The following is an 18,945-nucleotide window of genomic DNA, read 5'->3' as shown; positions in this document are numbered from 1 at the left end:
CGGCTGAGACTCTCTACAAGCTGGAACGAAGGAGTATGTGTTGTGTATCTTACTATGCCTTTGCAGGAGATCTGTCGTCGGCGTAAGTCAATGTCCTAGAGGCCTGGAGGAGCCTGGAGGAGTGACACACGCGCCGTCCAGCCGTCCAGTTCTCGCTTCGAGGAGGAGCCGCCCGCTAGACTGAGAACCCCCTGAACCCCCGCATCGACAACAGGCTTTCCATAGACAGGACATGGCCTTCTCAACCCCCTTGCTCTACCTCATCCTCCTGCTACTACCCGCTGGCGTCCTCGCCGCAATGTTCTCAAAGAAAAAAACCCCAGAGTCCTTCAACCCGCAAAACAAGGTAGTGTCCCACATGTCAATTTTATTGCATGTCTTCCAAATTCCCACTCACACTCCTCCCTCCTCCACTCTCGCAGCATGTCTACATAACAGGCGGCTCGCAAGGCACAGGTCTCGCCCTCGCCAAGCTTCTCGCCGCCCGCGGGGCCCGTATCACCATCGTCGCGCGCGATGTCGCGAAACTCGAAAAGGCCGTTGAGGAGATCAGGAGGGAAAGTTCCCTCGCTACTGAGAACAGTGAGGGAAAGCAGGTGGTCATATACGAGAGCGCGGATCTGAGGAACGCGGAGGGAAGTGCGAAGGCTTTGAAGAATGCGGAGGAGCGGATGGGGGCTAAAGTCGATTATGTGTTTTTGTGTGCTGGTAAGAGGATTTGGGGACGCAAGTGAAGCTTGGAAGCGGGGTTTGACGGTAGGAATTTCCTTGATTATTCAGGTGGGGCGCAACCGGGCATGTTCATCGACCTCCCCGCCTCCTCCCTGGCGCACGAAATGGAGCGCGACTACCTCACCGCCGCCTACACCGCCCACGCCGCCATCACCTCCTTCACCACGCACCCTAAGCCCCACACCTGCCGGCTCGTGTTCGTCAGCTCCATCCTCGGCCTGATGGGCTTGGTCGGGTACACCGGCTACAGCGCCGCCAAGCACGCCATCCGCGGACTGGCGGATAGTCTGAGGATGGAGATGCAGATGTATGGGATTAAGATCCATATTTTTTACCCCGGCACCATTTACTCGCCCGGGTATGAGGAGGAGAATAAGACGAAGCCGGCGATTACCAAGAAGTTGGAGGAGGGGGATGTGGGCGTAACCCCCGAAAAGGCCGCCGAGATTTTGTTCAGAGGCGTTGAGAAGGAGCAATATAGCATTGTGTGTGATTTCACGGGGGAGCTGATACGGAGTGCGACCAAAGGTGCGTAATCCGTAGACTTCCTTGGACTTTGAACGCCACTCCGTCAGCTTCTCACGCTTCATCTTCCACTTCCCTGTTTCTTTCAGGAGCGGCACCAGCAAACAACGGCGTTATGGACTTCATAAACACAATCATCGGCTTCATCGGCCTGACATTCTGGCGTAGTGACTGCGATAAGCAGATTCGTTCACAGCGTAAACGCACTTAGATAATGTGTCTTTTTCATAGAGTTGAGCGGGGCTCATTCTTGTTGATGGACGCATGTATATCCAGCTGGTGGGGAGTAGAACGACGCAGGCGTGTTTGGGGTGCACAAAGGGTGTATAAAGCACCAGGATATTTCTACCGTTGCCAGCACTGCTATTGAATCGATCCAAGCTTTGAACTGCTGACAGGCTCCGGCAACCGGAGGAAGTAATCTAGACGGAGCGAAAAGCCAGGGCTAATCAGACTGTGTTCAAGCATCACAACCACCTCATACTGGGCGAAATCTTACCTCCATTCTGGGTGATATACCTCACCCACGGGAACGCCTGGTATCCGCTCTTATCTACAACCTTCAGATACCGAACTTGGATGCCCGAGACTGTGAAATACGGGATCTCGAATTTGACCGATATTGGGGGCCGTTTGTTTGGGTCCTCTGCATAACGAAATGGGGTTCAGTTTGTTTGTTTGTTTGTTTCTTTGCTTGTTCTAACGTGAACAAAGCAGGGTGTGGGAATCTTTCTTACCGCTCCGAACACTTGGGAGTCCGAAGTGCGCGCGCATCACGTAGTCCTTGCCACCGGGGAATTGCTTGATTTTCCAAACCGCGGCGTTCTTCTCGGGGGCGTAGGTTACCGAGCCGACCGTTGCCTGCCGACAAAATCATAATCAGCGGAAGCTTCACCAATCCATCGTATGGCAGGAACGGAACACCAATGCCGTACCCTAAATTTGGGGGTATCTGCGTCTTCGGGGACGGGGATGATGATTTCTACGTTATTGGCTGTTGATTTCCGTTTGAATTGCCCTTTTGCCTGGAGTTGAGACGAGTTCCAGATTAGCCGCCTGTCGTATGTGTAGGACACATCATGAATAGGGGCTCACCTTGATCATGTATTCAACGCGAGACCCGCTATGTGATTCTATTACCGCTTCGCACCAGATCAACGGTTTCACCTGTACGCATTTCGATCAGCGGACTTTTCTTCCCTACATCAATCGCCCTTTCAAGTATCCGTCACTCCCCCGTCACCCACCTGGGTATTCAGCCGGTACGACATCAACTCAAACTCCCCGTCGGGCGGTATGAACGATATCGTTCTATCGCTTTCAAACCGTGCTAGCCGCACGCATTGATGGAACTTCATGTCCTCCATCTCGACCGCTTTCCCTTTTCCAGCCGCTGTTGGACGCCGATGGGGTTGCTAAGCACAAAGCAAGAAGCCCCGAAAACGCATCGACATCGCTTACTTCGTCCGGTACTCTCAAACAACACCTTATCATTCAAACCCAACCGCACATCCGGCATCCCACTGAGGTAGCACTTCATCTTTACAGCACCCAGGATCTCGCTCCGCAACACATTCCCGTTGGCGTTGACCAGCAAATTGACCGACTCCACCACGTCCAAGAACACCTCGTTCTTTCGGTATTTGATCCCTTCCGCACGCCACGAGACCGCGTTAGTGACTGCCATTGGTAGACGGGGTTGCGATTCGAGTTTGTAGGATTCTTGGGTGATGTATCTGCGGAGGTGCCGTCTTCATCAGCCGATATGCTCATCTTATTTGTGAAATGAACAATGCCATCCTCACTCTTGCAGAATCTTCGACTCCGTCGTTTGCGGATACCCAAAATCCATCATCTCATCAAGCAGTTCGTAAATAATGACGAAATTGTCCCTGATCGACTCCTCTTCTAGCTCTTTGAAGTACTCTTTGAACACCTGTTTGAGAGGGCAAGCACTATGAGCGAACGCCTACATGCAGGCTTGTGCTCATCCAAAGCGCGCTCTCACCTCGATAAGTTTATGAAGGAACAGAAGGATGGTAGCGGCATTCGAGTTCTTTCGCGTTGTCGCCAGCACTAGTGAGAGCAGTGTGAGGCGGTGAATCCCCTCTATGCCTGATTCCATCCACATCTCGTTCGCTTCAGCACTCACGGTAGAGATTGATATGCTTGACATAGAGGAAGTGTATGCCGTCCTCCGTCGACATTATCGGCGTTGGTGTTTGCTCCTCCTCCTCGACTTCCTGAATTAGCGGCATGAACTTCTCCACGGCCGACATGGGGATGTCTCCTCGGTAGTCTCTCGAAATCAGGACCTTCATGATGGACACGACGGTTATGAGTGGGTTCTCACCCGGTGGGAAAGCAGTAGAGGCTCGGTTTGCGGGTATCTACCTTGCCCTTGACGTCCAAGATGTAGACTGCACTGGCGACCATCTTGGGAATTGTTTGAGTTGGCGAATAGAGGAGGCTGCGAGGTTCTTGAGTATATGCCAAAAGCAAATTCCCTTAGTTCACCATAGGCAATCAGACACTACTCGACAGGACAAGTGCACTGGGTTGAGGGTTGGAGGATGCTGGTGGATGTGGGTATTTTCTGACCTGCAAAATGGCCGTTGCAGGGGGATTCTTGCCATGAAGGTGAGTCAGGACATCGCCGCAATAAGGCGCGCCACCTCAGACTACCTCAGATTCCCACCACTTGTTGAACGCTATGTCGCTGCACAACTCTATCGCATGTCCGTCGCATAGATAGCAAGATACTTGCGCCCCGCTTCAAACACTAGCAAGATGGGTCAGGGGTCTTCCCGCTTGACGGCGGAGGAGTTTGACGACCTGAAGTCAATATCAACCTGTAAGTTCGTCCTTCAAGCTTACCACAAACGAAGTCGGCATGTTTTGTCGGTTGACACTAACCCGCATCCCTTGCAACAGTCTCGGAAGCACAAATAAAAACCCTCTATTCTCGTTTCCGGCACCTGGACAAGGACAACTCCGGCACGATATCATTGGAAGAAATGACGGCTATTCCGGAACTGGCTATGAACCCTCTGGCCAACCGGGTAGTTGCGGTGTTCGACCTTGACGGGCGAAACGAAGTCAACTTCAAGCAGTTCGTTGCGGCCTTGTCGGTATTCTCGAAGAGGGCGAAGAGGGAACAGAAATTGAGCTGTAAGTGAGAGGGCTGATAGTTCCACAATGTGCTTTTGCCCATCGGTTTGGATAAAGAGTGATCTAAACCCTCCCTCCCATTACAGTCGCATTCAAAGTGTACGACGTGAACGGCGACGGCGTTATCGATTCCAGCGACTTATACCACATCCTCAAACTCATGGTGGGCTCGAACTTGCCAGACGATCAGGTGCAAGCTCTGGTCGACCAGACTCTTCTGGATGCCGATGTCCTGGATAAGGATGGAGCTATCTCATTTGAGGAGTTTAAGCGAGCCATGTTCAATGCTGATCTGGAGAACGTCCTCACCATCGAAATCTGAGTAGCACATCAATTCAAATACACCAGGCTTCATTCACCGTACATAGTAGTGGCAACGATACCAATCCTTTTGTAGATAGATCGCATTTTCTCCCCTTTACATTTTACATATGTTTTTTGTACGTATCTTAGTTTTGTTCTCTTTTCCCACTGAGCACCGCCCACATCCCAGGCAACGCTTGGCATACAGTATATCAATTCTGAAGACATCCCATCGGCGAGCGATGGAAGCGAGGCTTTCTTGTGACATCTTCGAATCCCGACGATTATGGCCAGCGGGTGCCGAAAAGGAAAAGATGTCCTGGCGGTCGTCCGTAAATGGACATCGTGACAGCACCAAACGCGCCTTAACGCGTTGGCGGACCGAAAAACTCCCCCAACAATTGACCGAGAGTCATGTGGGGTCCCACCGATTCACACGCCGATTTTCACAGATCATTGTCCGCAACATCCTGTTCAATCGCTAATCATTTTACATTAGGCGACCCCACTCCGCACACGCGTCTCCATCGACCCCCTGAGCCTGGGATACCCCATGAGAAACGTGAAGGGAACAAACGTCCCCATCGTACAAAAAGGCAACCCAGAAGCAGGCTCCATCCCACTCGACGATCCCCTCACGGCTTAGCTGGACGATATACCATCTGCGCTTATATATCTTCCCGTCATACTATGGCACCTCCTGCTTCTCGCGCGGCCGTATGGGGCTTGATGGGAGCAGTCTCCGCCGCAGGAGCTAGATGCCCCTGCCATGCACCCGCTGTCAGCAAGGTGCTCAAAAGGCATGGTAAGGAAAAAGGAGCCTCCACGGCAATCCATATTTTGCTTTCTCCGCCTGTCAGTAACTGATCTGGGTCTATTGACGCGCTTGTAGCTCCTGGATGCTCTCACTCCCATCACAAACATGACCACCACCAAACCTTTGCGACAGCCAAAGAGGAGGGCGACTACGCGTTCGAGATGGCCACTTCCAGCATCCGATACGGGAAGGGCGTGACGAAGGAAGTTGGAATGGATTTGGCGAACATGAGGGCGAAGAAAGGTTCGGAATATGCGGATTATCTATCGCGCTGAACGAGCCTTGGCTGACATCGTATTAATGTCCCATATCGTAGTTGCCGTGTTTACGGACCCAAACCTAGCGGAACTCCTGCCCGTGAAAACCACCATCAAATCCCTGCAGGACGCCGGCGTGAACTTTGTCGTGTTCGACCGGGTCCGCATCGAGCCCACCGACGGAAGTTTCCAGGATGCCATCAACTTTGTGCGAAAAGAGCAGCCGGATGCCTTTGTTGCTGTCGGTGGTGGATCGGTCATTGACACGGCCAAGGCGGCCAACTTGTACCTCTGCCATCCTGAGGAGGACTTTCTGGCGTTTGTGAATGCTCCCATTGGGCGCGGAAAGCCGGTGTATAATCCTGTCAAGCCTTTGATTGCAGGTACAGATCTGTGAATGAGCTTCCGTCGCATCGCTGATGGAAGGTTCTGCCTACGGCATGTCTCGTTGCTGACACCCGGTTTTCAACCCTTGATAGTCCCCACGACGGCTGGAACGGGATCCGAGACGACCGGTGTCGCGATCTTCGACTACAAGCCCCAGAACTTCAAGACGGGCATTGCTCACCGCTCATTGAAGCCCTACCTCGGTATCGTCGATCCTTTGAACACCCGCACGATGCCTCCTCAAGTGCATGTTGCCAGTGGACTCGACGTTCTATGGTATGCTACTATTTGGACTTCTACTATGATCTCACAAACCTGCTATATGAAGAACACTCCCTGTCTCTAACCCTAGCCACTCCCTGGAGTCATACACCGCCATCCCCTACACCGAGCGCACCCCTCGCCCCAAGAACCCCATCGAGCGCCCCGCCTACCAAGGCTCCAACCCCATCTCCGACATGTGGTCGCTCAAGTCGCTGAAGATGTGCATTGACAACCTACACCGCGCGTACAAGAACCCTGACGACCACCAGGCCCAGGAACAGATGATCTTGGCGTCTACATTTGCGGGGATTGGGTTTGGAAATGCTGGCGTGCATTTGTGTCATGGTATGAGTTACCCTATTGCGGGTGGTGTCAAGAACTACAAGCATAAGGGTTACAAGGTTGATCACAACATCGTGGTATGTATGGCTTTCGCATTCTCACTTATTTATAAGTCAATGGGATGTTTACCAATATGAACACCGTTCCCCCCCGAAACAGCCCCACGGCATCTCAGTCGCCGTAACCTCCCCCGCCGTCTTCAAATTCACCGCCCCCGCCTGCCCCGAACGTCACCTCGAAGCCGCCGCCCTCTTCGGCGCCGACGTCTCCAACGCCAAGCTCGCCGACGCCGGCCCGATCCTCTCCGACGCCCTGCGCACCTTCCTCCACAAACTCGACGTCCCCGACGGTCTCACCGCCCTCGGCTACGACTCGAACGACACGAAGATGCTGGTTGAGGGCACGTTGCCGCAGCATAGGGTTACCAAGTTGGCGCCGAAGCCGGTGGATTATGAAGTTATTGAGCGGTTGATTGAGGATAGTTTCAAGCTTTACTAGGGACGGCGGTACGGTCACGTAGATGATTTGTTTACTATTCTATGCATAGTCAGTCGGCCCTCAGTGTAGACCATAGCCGTACTTAGACGCAATACCCTTTCCATATTCTGTATTCCATCATCTTCAGAGAGCACGACAAAAAGGATTTTGAAGTTCATTGTGAAACAGGATGCTCCAATTGAAGGGTGGCAAACCAGCGAAAAGCCGGCGGCCGTAAGCATATAAGCATATGAAGTGTCGATGCATGATAAGCAATATACATTTGAATGAAAGTTCTGAGAACAGGAAACTAATGAGTCCGACCGTCCTTACACTATCACAAAGCTACGTAAACTTGGAGGACCTATACGCCGCTAGGTATCTATCCGCATGACCACACCCGCCACCTTCTGTGGGCCTCCTTGACTCCTTCTACTCGCTTAGTCTACTCAGCCCCACTCCCGTTCTTTTCCTCCAACTTCAACCTCAACTCCCTAATCTCCTTCACCAAAAACTTCAAAGTCTCCTGCACGCCCGCATCCTCTTCCAACTCCGGCGCCTCGATCTTCTTCCCCTCCTTCTCCAACCCCTTCCCACCCGTCACAGGCTCGCTCTCCACAGGCGCCGCATCCTCCGCCTTCCTCAACCTCCGCTCCCGTTGCTCCTCTTCGAAATCCTGGTCCTCCTTCACCTGGTACAGCTGCGCCGTGAGCTGCGGGAATGCCTCCTCGGCGATCGCGATGGCGAGGTTGGCGGGGAACACGGCGAGGACCCACACCCATCTGCGCAGAGCGAGGTACCGCTGTTCCGAGAGAAAGAGCGAGGGCACTTTGAGGAAGGGTTCGACGAGGTTGGCGGGCGGGATGAAGGGGTACCGCGTGGCGTCGAGGTAGAGGCCGAGGACGTTGACGGTGAATTGGTAGACGTGCTGTTCGGTGGCAGTTTCGATGATGGTGGAGTAGGATTGGTTGAAGAAGGCTACGAGCATGTTGAGCATGATGACGGTGCCGAGGATCTGGAAGAAGATGAGGAGTGGGGGTCCGAGGACGTCGTGCATGCGCTCGGCGTCCTCGAAGTCAGGGGCCCTGATGATAGGCGAATGAGTAAGCTGTTCAATTGCCTAAACAAAAATCTCGTGTGTCAGATACTTACTGCAGGAAAGCCTTGGCTAACAAGTATCCCCCCTTAGCGAACCCAGGTCCCTCCGATGGCGATGCACGCGCTAAACCAGCAAACGCCTGAAAACACATGTTTGGAGTCAGAGGGGTGGTCCCGAAGGGCGGTAGATGATGAACATACCTGGACAAACCCGACAAGCACAAAGAAGAACATGACGAAAAAGTAAGCAGCGTCTTGCAACATGGAGCGGATGATGACGACCATCTCTCCAAAGTATCGGAATCTGAATTGGCAATCATGAAGTTTTAGCTCTCACGTGGCATGAACTGATTTTCAGCGTCCGCCCATTACTAACCCAGCAAGAACATGAATCGCACGAGTCCACAAGAACACAGCGTTACACGCTAGCAGATCATAGGACAAATCGGTTGGACCCGTCAAGATCTCCTCGCTGCCAATCCATTGAGCGTAGACTTTGGCTCCAAAGGCGATTGAGAACAGGACCAAGCTGATCATGTCGTTGCAGTTGAACTAAGGAACGGGGGCCTTCCTATGAGCATTTGAGTTCGGCGTGTGTGATTATGAGGGACCTGGGGCTTACCAATGTCAGGAAGTACAATCCTGTGCCTTGTGAACGGAACTGATCGTATTGAGCGTTAGCCGAGTAGACGGTAAACCAGAGAGGCAACCAAGGGCGAACCTACCTGCTTGATCTCCGTGATCATATAAGACCCAACCATGATATACATGATGATCTCCGCCGCATTGAAATGCGGGGTCCGGTAGTTGACGACAAACGTGAACACCATCAACAGCGCGAAACTGAACATCGTCTCGGCAGCGTATCGGTATATCGGGACACTCAACCGGCCTTCGGGTAGAGCATTGAAACCAGATCTGATCTGCGTGGGCCATTGGTAGCCCTGGACGTATCCGTCGCCATCACGACTGTCTTGTTTGATCTCCCATGATGGGCGGGGGATCAGGAGGCCGCGCCAGATGTACTCGACGCATTGCTGCACCACGATGGTGTTGACGAAGGAGACCGCGCCAGATTCGACAGCGATGGAGAGTGCTATGTCAAACAGGGCTTTATGTTAGCTAATTGCCAAAGTCATAGTGATGGAGATGTAATGGAAATGTAGCAACACTCACGGCTCTCCTGCTTGTGCGGCGCCTTCCAATTCGTGAACAGCGGCGTAAGCACCTCTACAAACAGCTCTTCTCTCCCATCCTTATCCTCCGCGAGATCCTCCACAATCCTAATCGCCATAACCTCACACATGTACGCCCTGGCTTTCAGCAGAGAACTTCGGTGAGTGCTGAGCTTTGCACGTTGGTTTAGCTCCCGGCTAGCGGCCAGTGCACCGCAAACACAGGCCCGCGGACCGAGAATCTTGAGCTCGGTGATCATGGCGTCCGTGACGTATTCTTTGGACTCGGCGATTTCATCGTTTGAGACCGGCTCCACTAGGCGGTTGCGCGCAAACTCGAGCGCTCTGAGAAGCAAGGAAGTGTACACGACCTCGCGTCAGTCTTTCAGTCGGTGGCTACAAACGTTCGCAAAGTGCAAGCCCATACTTTTCGTAACAATCCTTAGCCTCCTCAGCACGCAGCGCCCGCGAGCTTCCCTCGGACAGCAAGCGGGTTTCTTCCAAAGTGCGACCATCCCTAGTAGGCCCATGGTTGTGGACTCCACGCACCCTGTGTCCTGGCATCTTTGTTTCCTTTCGACGCTGTCAGACGGTCTCCTAAAGCTTTCTTCCAGCGGAGAGGGCTGCTGCTGCTAGGGAATCAATTGGACAGATCTATATAAGTACTTTGCCTTCGCCAAGCTCACAATGTCTTTAGGTTGACGAGGTCCCAGCAGGACGAGGCTTTTATCACCGTTTTCGCCTGCCACACGTCATGGTTGTTGACGCGCGCCCTGCTGTCCGGGATGTGGTGACGTTATCCCGATTCCGGAGGCTTCAACCATAAAAGTCTGAATTCACCATGCACATGTTACAGCCATTCCGATATGGGCAGGAAAGATGATGATGCAGGGGTCTGTACATTTCACGATACGCCTTCGAATGCCACAAAAGCAAAGTACATACAGAATGAAAACGTAAGCTAATTATCAATGGGGAGATCGTCCAACGCCAATGCGAAAAAGGAAGGACTAGCGAAGGTTTATACAGAAACAAAGAAAAGAAGCCCAAACATGGTATCCAAAAAGGGAGCTGTCCGGTGGATTGTCCGATCACCACACAAAGAAACTATCCAGCTCGCTATCGTCGAATGTGACCGCACGTCGCGGATTCGTATGGTGACGACTTGCCGTGCCGCGTGGAAGCCAGGTGGGATCTAATGAGATGGGGAAGAATCGAAGATGAGATCAATGCACTTGGTGTTGCAAAGACATCTCCACAAAGAACACACCAATCAAACTCTCGGCGGTATCCGTAACCCGCCTCCTTCCCTCCTGGTCGCCCGCAAACGCGTCAACCCCGGCGTCTCCGGGCCTAGTGACCATCTCCGGTCGCCTCGCAAACATCCTCCCACCGGCGCCGGGACCAGCCGCAGCGGCCACGGCGGCGCCATCGCAGGCGTCCACGAGCTGCAAGTACGTCTCCACATCCATTCCCCGCTTGTCCTCGTCCTCGCATTCGATGGCTCGACGGCGCAGATACTGCATCATGCGCCGCCGTTCGGCCGCGGTTTGCGTCGAGGACTGGTTGCGTAGAGAGGACGTTATGAGTTGCGAAAGGAGGGAGGTGTGCGATGCCGGTGGCGTGAGGAGAGTATGTTTGGTGAACGGCGTAATGGGAATTGGTTCGCTGCGACAAGGAACCGTTTCCGGGGAAGATGGGGAATCGAATGATGAAGGGCTATTTGGCGGCGCGGCAGGCATCTCCAGCGAGGCCACCGATAATCCGACGCCCGCATTGGTTCTCAAAAGAAACTTGTCGATGGGACACTCCTGTTCTACCTGCGCTCCATCTCCTTGCCCATCCTCTCTCGAAATGATCCTCAGCCATTTCCACCTCCTCAGGAAGGATCCTGGACACGCCATTGGCCGGCCCCTCCAACAATGGTAATGTGGCTCCCACCCCGAGGAGGTATCGATGAACCCCCTTGCTTCGGCGCGGTGAATGGCGGCTGTGATGAGATCGGCGAGTGATTCGCCGAGGAGGGAGGAGATGCCTGTGACTGAGTCTTTCTTCCAGCGGGCGTAGACGGTGATAGGAAGCTCGACGATGGAGCTTGGGAAGCAGGATGTTAGGAAGGAACGACGGCCGGGTATGGACAACTGTTGTTGATCAGAAAGACTTGGTGGTAGCAATTGCTGCTGTGGTGGTGGTGGTGGCGGAGGTGGTCGTGGTTGTAAAAGATCCTGTGCTGGTTCCAACCGATTTGTCATAACTGGTGCAGGCAATATTTTCGGTGATGTGGGAGGGGTCGGCGGGCCGGAATTTGGCGGCACCAGCCTCTCTTGCGACACATTCACCGCATTTGGCTTCCGAGACCATATCCGCCAGCTGTACATGAAAGAAGCGAGACATCAGCGAAAATTCATAACCTGATGCGGAATTACCTTGCGCAACCGCAGTTCACTCCCCTACCTAGCATTCTCCACCCTCTCCACACTCGCTCCACTCCCGGAAAGATGTGAAATGGCCTGCACAGTCAACGCCGCCTCCTCCGTCGACGCTTTTCCAAAATACGTCTTCCACATCGTGCTCAACGGGCCATCGTCCACTCGGCCTTTCACGCCTCTCGTGGCGGTGTTAGTGGTGCTCTTGACGTCCATCGGCGCGCTACTCTTCCTCTGCACAGCGGCAGAGTAGGCCGGCAGTGGGGTGCCGGGCTCTGTGACTGAGTGCATCTCGGGATGGTAGAGATGCTTGTCGCGTAACGGGGTGTGAGATGGCCTCGACGGAATTGCGACACCCGGCATTTGAATATCAATCTTCCTAGTGTGACGCGCAATGAACGCCTCTCCCTCACGAATAATGATCAGGAAGACGCCTGCCCTTGCCGGTCGCCCGCTTTTGACTTGACTGCCTTCCACCCTGCCTTCCACAACTGACTGCGCGTCTGTCAGTGTGGCAGTGGACGCTGTGTGGGGTGAGCAAACGACGGCGACCGGGAAAAGCAGTCCCTGAAATATTTGCGTGAATCATGAAAACGTAAGACTCGAATGCCAACAACCTGACGAATCGAAAGCTTTTACACGACAGGGCAACAACCCGGGCCGGCGCGGACATCTCTCGGACAAAAGGCACACTCGGCGAACTTGCACTTTCCCCTCTTCTGAGTGACCCATATGTCCGGCATCTCACACCCCACTCCCAAAGCACTTCACCACAACACATTTTACTCACCACCGCCCCCACCGTCCACCATGTCCCACCTACACGCCCAAATGAGCCCCGCATTCGAAGAAGGCCACGCGCTGGTCGCCACCCTCCTCGAGAGCCTGAACCCGGCGCACGAAACGGCGCTGATCCGCAACATCGATAGCCTGAACGCCAAAGCCGCGGAAGCGATGGGCGAGGTTGAGGAGAGTATGAAGGGCACGTGACAAGGTAAGCGGTCATCATCTCCCAATTCCTCCAACTATACTTCAAGTGAACATTGACATTGTCGGGTTGACATTGTCATCCAGCACTCAGCAAACACCATGCCCACCTGATCGCCTCCACCGCTCTCCCCAAACCCACCGCAACAACCGAAACCCACAGCGCGCGGATGATCAGCATGGACCGGGCCAAATACACCCTCGCCAAGCAGGCGGGCGAGCTAGACAAGACGATCGAGGGGTTGGAGGCGCAGTTGGCGGAGTTGGAGGGGGAGGTTGAGGGTCTGAGGAGGGAGGAGGAGGACGAGAGGGTTGTGCCGCCCAGTCGGGAGCAGTATGTTTCTCTTTTTGGGGGTTTTTCGTTTTGGGCAGCGCGATGCGGGTGTTGACGAGGTTTCTTTTTTGGGTATAGGTTGTTGTTGACAATCTTCCGGGGCCTGGGGATCGAGATGCAGAAGGACGCTATGGGAAAGTTTGTCAAGTGTCAAGTTTGTGAGTACCATCTTTGCACACTCGGTCAAACCCCTCATTTGGGTCCTAACACCACGCTTCCCTGATTTAATGTCCGCCAGGCAAACCAAACAGCGCGGAAAAAGATATCTACATCCAGGAGTTTGCAGACAAGTTCTCGCGATATTACTATGCTAATGTGCTGTGGGATGCTTGTTTTTGAGGGGGATCTCATGTTCGGGCCGCTCTTGTAATCCGCACTTGTATTTTGTACAGTATTTTTTGGGACTATAGACAATATCCGAGAAGAGGACAACCCGCTATAGGGGCAAACCGATTGATGACTTTGATTCATTGCCCGTCGGCTTTGGGCTTCGGTTTTTCGAAGTGGGTCCTTCTCCAGGTCGAGCGAGGAGAGCGAGGACGGCCATGGACGCCAGTGTCTTTGCTTATAGCGTTACCTAAGTGGGGCCTCCCAAGCAAACTTGGAGTAGTTTAGTGGTTATAGAGTTGTCACAAATCCGCCCTCGGCCAAATCTCACATGCCGGGGCAGCCGGGCACTGAAAACAACCCCAATTGGTGTAACACCAATGTGATGGAAACAATTCCCGTTCGGAGATTCATAATGAAATGAAATAACCTCACGCGCTCGGTGCACCACCGCGGCTCTCCGGTCAATACAGAGAGTCCGACGGGGACGGTGGTCCCTTGGGTGCATGAACGGAAATCAAAGCAATTGGGAGATATAATATAGTTGATGTGCATAGGGACGTAATAACAAAAACTCGGGGAGCAAAACTTGTAGCCAACAGACAGATAGGTGTCGGCTAGGTTCAGAAAGCAAACTATGCTAGTTACGGACCGTGATAGTAGGTCACAACAGCCGGGTTGCCGGCATTCAGATAATGCCCGCGGGACGACGCCAAAAACGAATGACTCAAAGGCTCAAAACCGAGCGCAGTAAACAAACTTCAATGCAACCACATCAGACACGAGAACCCGGGCGCTTCGCAGGGTACGGGAACGATCCAGCCGGGCCGCCGACCTGATGCTGAGCAGGCAAATCGCCGCGGAGGCCGCCGTACGAGGTAGGAGTGCTTCTACCATCCTCACCGCCGGGTCCATGGAAGCGTTCGAGCAACCTGCGGTGCTCTTCCATGCGAGCATGGTCGCGTTCTTCCTCGGTCGGGATACGTGTGGCGAGGTAATAGATGGGAAGCAGGCCAAGAAGCTACATGGTGAAAGGGTAATGGGTAGAAGATGCACCTGCAGACGCATTCATAAAAATGAATCTACAACCACACCTGCAGAGCACCAAGGCTCAAGATCGTAATTCCAAAGACTTTCTGCCTCTCGCTCCATTCCTCCTTGATCGGGCCAATGCACGGACGCTGGTAGGCAAAGTCGGGATGCCTGGAACACTTGTCCTGAGCGCGCTCGGGCTTCGGATAAGCGCGATCGTCCAGGTAGTTGAGACCGCAGCATTCGTAGTTCTCTTGGATGTCGCGGAGATACTTGGGTCGATTGAAGTACCTAATGAATGAAGAGGTGTAAGTGCGTCGGCCTCTACCACGTGTACCCTGGATGAGATGCAGATACAAATAGTTCCAGCGACGATCAGCAAGCTCGTCAATCTAGATTGTGAAAAACGTGGTTAGGATCTTGGTTTCCCGTTGGAACAGAATCAAGATGCAAACCCTTACCGCATCTCCGCGAGTACTCAAAGCGACAATGCCAATGATGTACTGCAAGAGGATGAAAGCGAGCAGAATCCAGAAGTAGCACCAGAGCGCGGTGCGCATCTCCGCAAAGGAGCTCAACGAGCCCAGGACGGATATGAGAATCACAGCGGAACCGACGGCGATTGAGATGATGGGGAGCGTCATCGGGACCATTGCGGAACCTTGGAGGTTGGGATATTAGGACATAAATCTCGTCAATCACCCCGTCGGAAAGATCGCGAGCCAGTTGAAGGGCACAAGCTTACCAAGAGGGTTCAAGAGCCCATAGACACCAATTCCAATCAAAGCAACACCGGCCAGCTATCGTCGTAGTGTTATATATGTTAGGGTCCGATCAAGCATGGCAGCTACCTCCCGTGCACATAGTTCCCTGAAAAACATACCGCCGTCAAGCAACTGACAGCAAACGACGTCCACTTCGACGCCTGCAACATCCCCTGGCCTCCGCCAACGGACGAGAAAGGGTTGTAATCAGCACCGCCTTTGCCCATTGTAAGTGTTTCGGAACTTGAACTCGATGTTGAACGCGATGACTGTTGTTCTTCGACTGGGTACGGCAAGATGGGGGCCGGGGTTGAGGAGAAAGGGAGTGATGAGGAGGGGGAGAGCGCTGCTAAAACGGGTATATATACGGAGAGAATCTTGGCTGAGGAGCTTGTTTGAAGAGAGAGGCGGTTATTGTGCGATTCGGGGGATTTCCGTCGTTGGATGCGATGGGTGGGAAAAGACAAGATGGGTGCCTTTTCCGCGAAAAAAGTGTGGAGAGACCGTCTCTGAGACGTGACGCGCAAGAACGTCAGGCCGAAGGATATCGGTCGGACATTCGATCTGCACAGCGCACATGCAACGGCCCCCAGCGGGACGGGGGGAAAGGAACACAACGGCGGGCCATTAGGACGCTCAATCTGCCTGCTCATAAGTTGAGGAGTCTGCCATATATATATATAGGACTTGTCGTCCTCAAACTGAATCTGATCTGTTGCGTTGATCTCATCAGAGGCAAGTCCTCCATCCAAACCGCCAGGCTTCAGAATGATTCGAGTAGTAGTATGTGCAATAGAAGCGAATGTGATAAATTATATACATGCCGAAATGTGTCATAAAAGCATCCGACTCCCACATCCACCCGGTTTCCCTCTCGATTCTCGAGGTTCATTACGACCCCTGCTCCAACTTCCTAATCTCCTCAACCAGGCAGCGCTCCTCTGCCTCCAAGCTCGCTAGCTTCGCTACAATTGCCGCCTGACTTTGTTGTAGTAACTGATGTTCCGCTTTCAACGCCTTTTGGAGCTCATTTGCGCGAATGTTGGACAGCCGAGACGGTGCTTCCGGCATCAGCATGTCAGAATGTAAAACTTTGGCCATTTGCTCTGATGTCGAATCTGAGGCTTCGCTTTCGGAACCGGGCTCAATGGGCTCAATCGTTTGTTTTGATGCAATCGTTTGCTTTGGTGGTAGTTTTTGTGGTTTCGTAGATATCCTGGAAGACCTGTGAACGATGCCCTCACTCTGCTTGAAAGAAAATAAATAGTACAACTCTGGTGAGCACAATCACAGTTTCATCCAATTATGGTGTCATCCAAAAAATATCCTTACATTCTCCATCCTCTTCCCTTGTTCCATTACTCGGGTAGGATGAGCTCCTCAACGCTCCAGTCCTCCCAACTCCCATCCGGCATATATCTCCTCACCATTAGCGGTATCTTTTGTTCCCTCAACTCCTTCATGGCGATCGCCAATGGGTCGGACTCGCCGTTTAGGTCGACCATAACTGGCGCGTTCATGCTGATTTGCAGTGCCCGTGTACCGAGGACACGAGCCTTCTCGTACTTTGTCATGTAGGGAGTCGTCAGCCGTAAGTGTTTTGGGATCGGCCCTGGAACTCCGCTCTTGGCAGGTGCAGCAGTAGTGGTGACGTCGATCTGTTGCTATATTTTGCAGTTTTTGGAGTCAGAATCACCTCCCAAGTATTTGCAGACGACCGAAGTTTTCACACCAACCTCGTCCTGGTTGAGAATTTCGGTTCGGAGTCCTTCCGGGAGGTCACCCTCGGCCTCAAGGTCCAAGGGCTCATCAAAGTCGTCAACAGGCTCGTCAAAGTCGCCGCCGGCGTCGCTTCCCTCGTAGTCTGACATTATTGGCGTTGGCTTCTGCTGTCCTTGTTTTGCGATGCAGCGCCAGGTCAAAGTTCGAAGAGTCGCAAGTCCAACAGCCCTGGAAGAAGGAAAGGGCAGCGAATTAACTAGTGCACCGGAGTCACGTGAGATTTCTCGGACACGCCTGTCCCACTGCCCTTGTCGAACTTCGCAAGCGCATCCAGTCGAGTTCTGCCCTCTTTCGGTCTCGCCTCATTACATAGAGTATACCGAGACAACATGGCTGTCGGAAAGAACAAGTACGTACACCCTCACCGCCGCTCAACGACGTCGTAGCATGTTGCTGCTTTTACGCACGAAAGTAGAGGCATGCTCGGCGGAATGGCCTGGGAATGAGTGGTCGGCTCGGCATTTATATATAGCCGACGACATGACTAACGACGGCTTTCGTTTTTCTTTATAGGCGCCTCTCGAAGGGCAAGAAGGGTCTTAAGAAGAAGGTGTACGTACCCTATGCCGCTTACAGCAGCGCCGATGGATGAATGGACGATGGTAGATGGATGGATGGATGGATGGATGGGAGGCGGAGCATATATGAGGAATTGGAATCAGACCTATGAATGACGATCCGGCGTGCGACGATCCGGCATGGGGCAAGCCACACCGAGCAACCGATTGACAGAGACTGTGTTCTGTTTTTCAGTGTCGACCCCTTCACCCGTAAGGACTGGTACGACATCAAGGCCCCCGGCTTCTTCGAGGTTCGCAATGTCGGCAAGACTCTTGTCAACCGTACCCAGGGTTTGAGTACGTATCGACGTTTGCTTGTGCCAGAGGAGAGCAGGGAGGAGACGGGAAGTGGAACAGCAGTGCTGATTGGACGATTTTTCTCACGATTATAGAGAACGCCAACGACGCTCTTAAGGGCCGTGTGTTGGAGCTCTCTCTTGCCGACCTGAACAACAACCCGGAGGACTCTTTCCGTAAGATCAAGCTCCAGGTTCAGGAGATCCAGGGAAAGAACTGCCTGACCAACTTCCACGGCATGGACTTCACCTCCGACAAGCTTCGCTCCCTTGTGAAGAAGTGGCAGGTACGGTCATGGACGAATTGATGACTGGACAGTTCACTTTTGGGTGGAGTGCAGCGGGGACATACGGACTGACCTAAACGTCAATTTCCCTTTGTAGTCCCTGATCGAGGCTTTCGTTGACGTCAAGACCACTGACGGTTACCTTCTCCGCCTCTTCACCATCGCCTTCACCCAACGCCGCAAGAACCAGATCCGCAAGACCACCTACGCCACCCACGCTCAGATCCGTCTCATCCGCAAGAAGATGTTCGAGATCATGACCCGCGAGGCCGCATCTTGCGATTTGCGCGAGCTCGTCCAGAAGCTCGTCCCGGAAGTCATTGGAAAGGAGATTGAGAAGGCGTGCCAGGGTATTTACCCTCTTCAGAACGTGTACGTCAGGAAGGTGAAGATCCTGAAGGCGCCCAAGTTCGACCTTGGAAAGCTTTTGGAACTTCACGGCGAGGCCGTTGAGGACAAGGGATCCAAGGTGGTTGGAAACACCAAGGAGGCTAAGGACATCCCTGTGTTCGAGAGTGTATAAACACGTCCATCTTCTCTCGACCACCCACCCGAGTGTATAAAACACGCATCTTCTCTCCACCGCCACTCCCGTAATATAT

General features: G+C 53.2%; 10 protein-coding genes across 10 annotated transcripts; 5 read left to right on the top strand and 5 right to left on the bottom strand.

The window, feature by feature from the left end:
* Nucleotides 1–374: 374 nt before the first annotated feature.
* Nucleotides 375–1,468, top strand: EV422DRAFT_500094 (uncharacterized protein; the record flags this gene model as incomplete). Its single annotated transcript, XM_053068118.1, has 3 exons — nucleotides 375–708; nucleotides 781–1,260; nucleotides 1,347–1,468. 3 exons carry the CDS (start codon nucleotides 375–377, stop codon nucleotides 1,466–1,468), a joined length of 936 nt encoding a protein of 311 aa, XP_052922355.1.
* Nucleotides 1,469–1,620: 152 nt separating this feature from the next.
* Nucleotides 1,621–3,693, bottom strand: EV422DRAFT_570728 (adaptor complex AP-3 domain-containing protein; the record flags this gene model as incomplete). The annotated part of the gene is made up of 11 exons (XM_053072906.1): nucleotides 1,621–1,679; nucleotides 1,757–1,903; nucleotides 1,995–2,118; nucleotides 2,193–2,282; nucleotides 2,353–2,424; nucleotides 2,505–2,650; nucleotides 2,719–2,993; nucleotides 3,063–3,193; nucleotides 3,266–3,333; nucleotides 3,410–3,572; nucleotides 3,652–3,693. The coding sequence occupies 11 exons, from the start codon at nucleotides 3,691–3,693 to the stop codon at nucleotides 1,621–1,623; spliced, it is 1,317 nt and encodes a 438-aa protein (XP_052922354.1).
* Nucleotides 3,694–3,956: 263 nt separating this feature from the next.
* On the top strand, nucleotides 3,957–5,047 carry EV422DRAFT_541598 (uncharacterized protein). The gene is made up of 3 exons (XM_053071215.1): nucleotides 3,957–4,111; nucleotides 4,192–4,428; nucleotides 4,515–5,047. The coding sequence occupies exons 1-3, from the start codon at nucleotides 4,048–4,050 to the stop codon at nucleotides 4,748–4,750; spliced, it is 537 nt and encodes a 178-aa protein (XP_052922353.1). The 5' UTR covers nucleotides 3,957–4,047; the 3' UTR covers nucleotides 4,751–5,047.
* A 374-nt stretch (nucleotides 5,048–5,421) lies between these two features.
* EV422DRAFT_551450 (alcohol dehydrogenase) lies at nucleotides 5,422–7,296 on the top strand (the record flags this gene model as incomplete). Its single annotated transcript, XM_053071837.1, has 6 exons — nucleotides 5,422–5,536; nucleotides 5,624–5,791; nucleotides 5,865–6,188; nucleotides 6,285–6,468; nucleotides 6,545–6,875; nucleotides 6,958–7,296. 6 exons carry the CDS (start codon nucleotides 5,422–5,424, stop codon nucleotides 7,294–7,296), a joined length of 1,461 nt encoding a protein of 486 aa, XP_052922352.1.
* Nucleotides 7,297–7,529: 233 nt separating this feature from the next.
* Nucleotides 7,530–10,350, bottom strand: EV422DRAFT_541593 (uncharacterized protein). The gene is made up of 8 exons (XM_053071214.1): nucleotides 9,976–10,350; nucleotides 9,550–9,893; nucleotides 9,099–9,469; nucleotides 8,996–9,034; nucleotides 8,750–8,925; nucleotides 8,575–8,677; nucleotides 8,428–8,513; nucleotides 7,530–8,360 (listed from the first exon to the last, which is right to left on the bottom strand). Exons 1-8 carry the CDS (start codon nucleotides 10,110–10,112, stop codon nucleotides 7,721–7,723), a joined length of 1,896 nt encoding a protein of 631 aa, XP_052922351.1. The 5' UTR covers nucleotides 10,113–10,350; the 3' UTR covers nucleotides 7,530–7,720.
* A 289-nt stretch (nucleotides 10,351–10,639) lies between these two features.
* EV422DRAFT_508976 (uncharacterized protein) lies at nucleotides 10,640–12,337 on the bottom strand (the record flags this gene model as incomplete). Its single annotated transcript, XM_053068804.1, has 3 exons — nucleotides 10,640–10,743; nucleotides 10,819–11,918; nucleotides 12,003–12,337. 3 exons carry the CDS (start codon nucleotides 12,335–12,337, stop codon nucleotides 10,640–10,642), a joined length of 1,539 nt encoding a protein of 512 aa, XP_052922350.1.
* Nucleotides 12,338–12,784: 447 nt separating this feature from the next.
* Nucleotides 12,785–13,634, top strand: EV422DRAFT_508975 (uncharacterized protein; the record flags this gene model as incomplete). The annotated part of the gene is made up of 4 exons (XM_053068803.1): nucleotides 12,785–12,947; nucleotides 13,049–13,295; nucleotides 13,374–13,453; nucleotides 13,534–13,634. The coding sequence occupies 4 exons, from the start codon at nucleotides 12,785–12,787 to the stop codon at nucleotides 13,632–13,634; spliced, it is 591 nt and encodes a 196-aa protein (XP_052922349.1).
* Nucleotides 13,635–14,133: 499 nt separating this feature from the next.
* Nucleotides 14,134–16,002, bottom strand: EV422DRAFT_541586 (Tetraspanin family-domain-containing protein). The gene is made up of 6 exons (XM_053071213.1): nucleotides 15,538–16,002; nucleotides 15,400–15,454; nucleotides 15,116–15,315; nucleotides 15,012–15,046; nucleotides 14,717–14,945; nucleotides 14,134–14,643 (listed from the first exon to the last, which is right to left on the bottom strand). Exons 1-6 carry the CDS (start codon nucleotides 15,643–15,645, stop codon nucleotides 14,398–14,400), a joined length of 873 nt encoding a protein of 290 aa, XP_052922348.1. The 5' UTR covers nucleotides 15,646–16,002; the 3' UTR covers nucleotides 14,134–14,397.
* Nucleotides 16,003–16,381: 379 nt separating this feature from the next.
* Nucleotides 16,382–17,579, bottom strand: EV422DRAFT_222117 (RNA polymerase, subunit omega/K/RPB6). The gene is made up of 3 exons (XM_053065481.1): nucleotides 17,155–17,579; nucleotides 16,751–17,082; nucleotides 16,382–16,666 (listed from the first exon to the last, which is right to left on the bottom strand). The coding sequence occupies exons 1-2, from the start codon at nucleotides 17,287–17,289 to the stop codon at nucleotides 16,777–16,779; spliced, it is 441 nt and encodes a 146-aa protein (XP_052922347.1). The 5' UTR covers nucleotides 17,290–17,579; the 3' UTR covers nucleotides 16,382–16,666; nucleotides 16,751–16,776.
* Nucleotides 17,580–17,870: 291 nt separating this feature from the next.
* On the top strand, nucleotides 17,871–18,866 carry EV422DRAFT_508972 (ribosomal S3Ae family-domain-containing protein; the record flags this gene model as incomplete). The annotated part of the gene is made up of 3 exons (XM_053068802.1): nucleotides 17,871–18,057; nucleotides 18,153–18,343; nucleotides 18,441–18,866. 3 exons carry the CDS (start codon nucleotides 17,871–17,873, stop codon nucleotides 18,864–18,866), a joined length of 804 nt encoding a protein of 267 aa, XP_052922346.1.
* Between the last annotated feature and the right edge of the window lie 79 nt (nucleotides 18,867–18,945).

This window comes from Fimicolochytrium jonesii (assembly GCF_025526975.1).
Source record: "Fimicolochytrium jonesii strain JEL569 chromosome Unknown EV422scaffold_28, whole genome shotgun sequence".
NCBI classification, from domain to species: domain Eukaryota; kingdom Fungi; phylum Chytridiomycota; class Chytridiomycetes; order Spizellomycetales; family Powellomycetaceae; genus Fimicolochytrium; species Fimicolochytrium jonesii.
This window is presented reverse-complemented; position numbering and strand designations above follow the sequence as displayed.

Coding starts and splice junctions, on each gene's coding strand:
- EV422DRAFT_541593 (XM_053071214.1), bottom strand. CDS start 10,112: ATGCCAGGACACAGGGTGCGTGGAGTCCACAACCATGGGCCTACTAGG. Junction 8,678..8,749: donor GCGATTCATGTTCTTGCTGG/GTTAGTAATGGG, acceptor TTGCCAATTCAG/ATTCCGATACTTTGGAGAGA. Junction 8,514..8,574: donor TGCTTGTCGGGTTTGTCCAG/GTATGTTCATCA, acceptor ATGTGTTTTCAG/GCGTTTGCTGGTTTAGCGCG.
- EV422DRAFT_222117 (XM_053065481.1), bottom strand. CDS start 17,289: ATGTCAGACTACGAGGGAAGCGACGCCGGCGGCGACTTTGACGAGCCT. Junction 17,083..17,154: donor AAATTCTCAACCAGGACGAG/GTTGGTGTGAAA, acceptor TGCAAAATATAG/CAACAGATCGACGTCACCAC.
- EV422DRAFT_541598 (XM_053071215.1), top strand. CDS start 4,048: ATGGGTCAGGGGTCTTCCCGCTTGACGGCGGAGGAGTTTGACGACCTG. Junction 4,112..4,191: donor CCTGAAGTCAATATCAACCT/GTAAGTTCGTCC, acceptor CCCTTGCAACAG/TCTCGGAAGCACAAATAAAA. Junction 4,429..4,514: donor GAGGGAACAGAAATTGAGCT/GTAAGTGAGAGG, acceptor CTCCCATTACAG/TCGCATTCAAAGTGTACGAC.
- EV422DRAFT_541586 (XM_053071213.1), bottom strand. CDS start 15,645: ATGGGCAAAGGCGGTGCTGATTACAACCCTTTCTCGTCCGTTGGCGGA. Junction 15,316..15,399: donor TGGGCTCTTGAACCCTCTTG/GTAAGCTTGTGC, acceptor CCAACCTCCAAG/GTTCCGCAATGGTCCCGATG. Junction 14,644..14,716: donor TGAGCCTTGGTGCTCTGCAG/GTGTGGTTGTAG, acceptor TTCACCATGTAG/CTTCTTGGCCTGCTTCCCAT.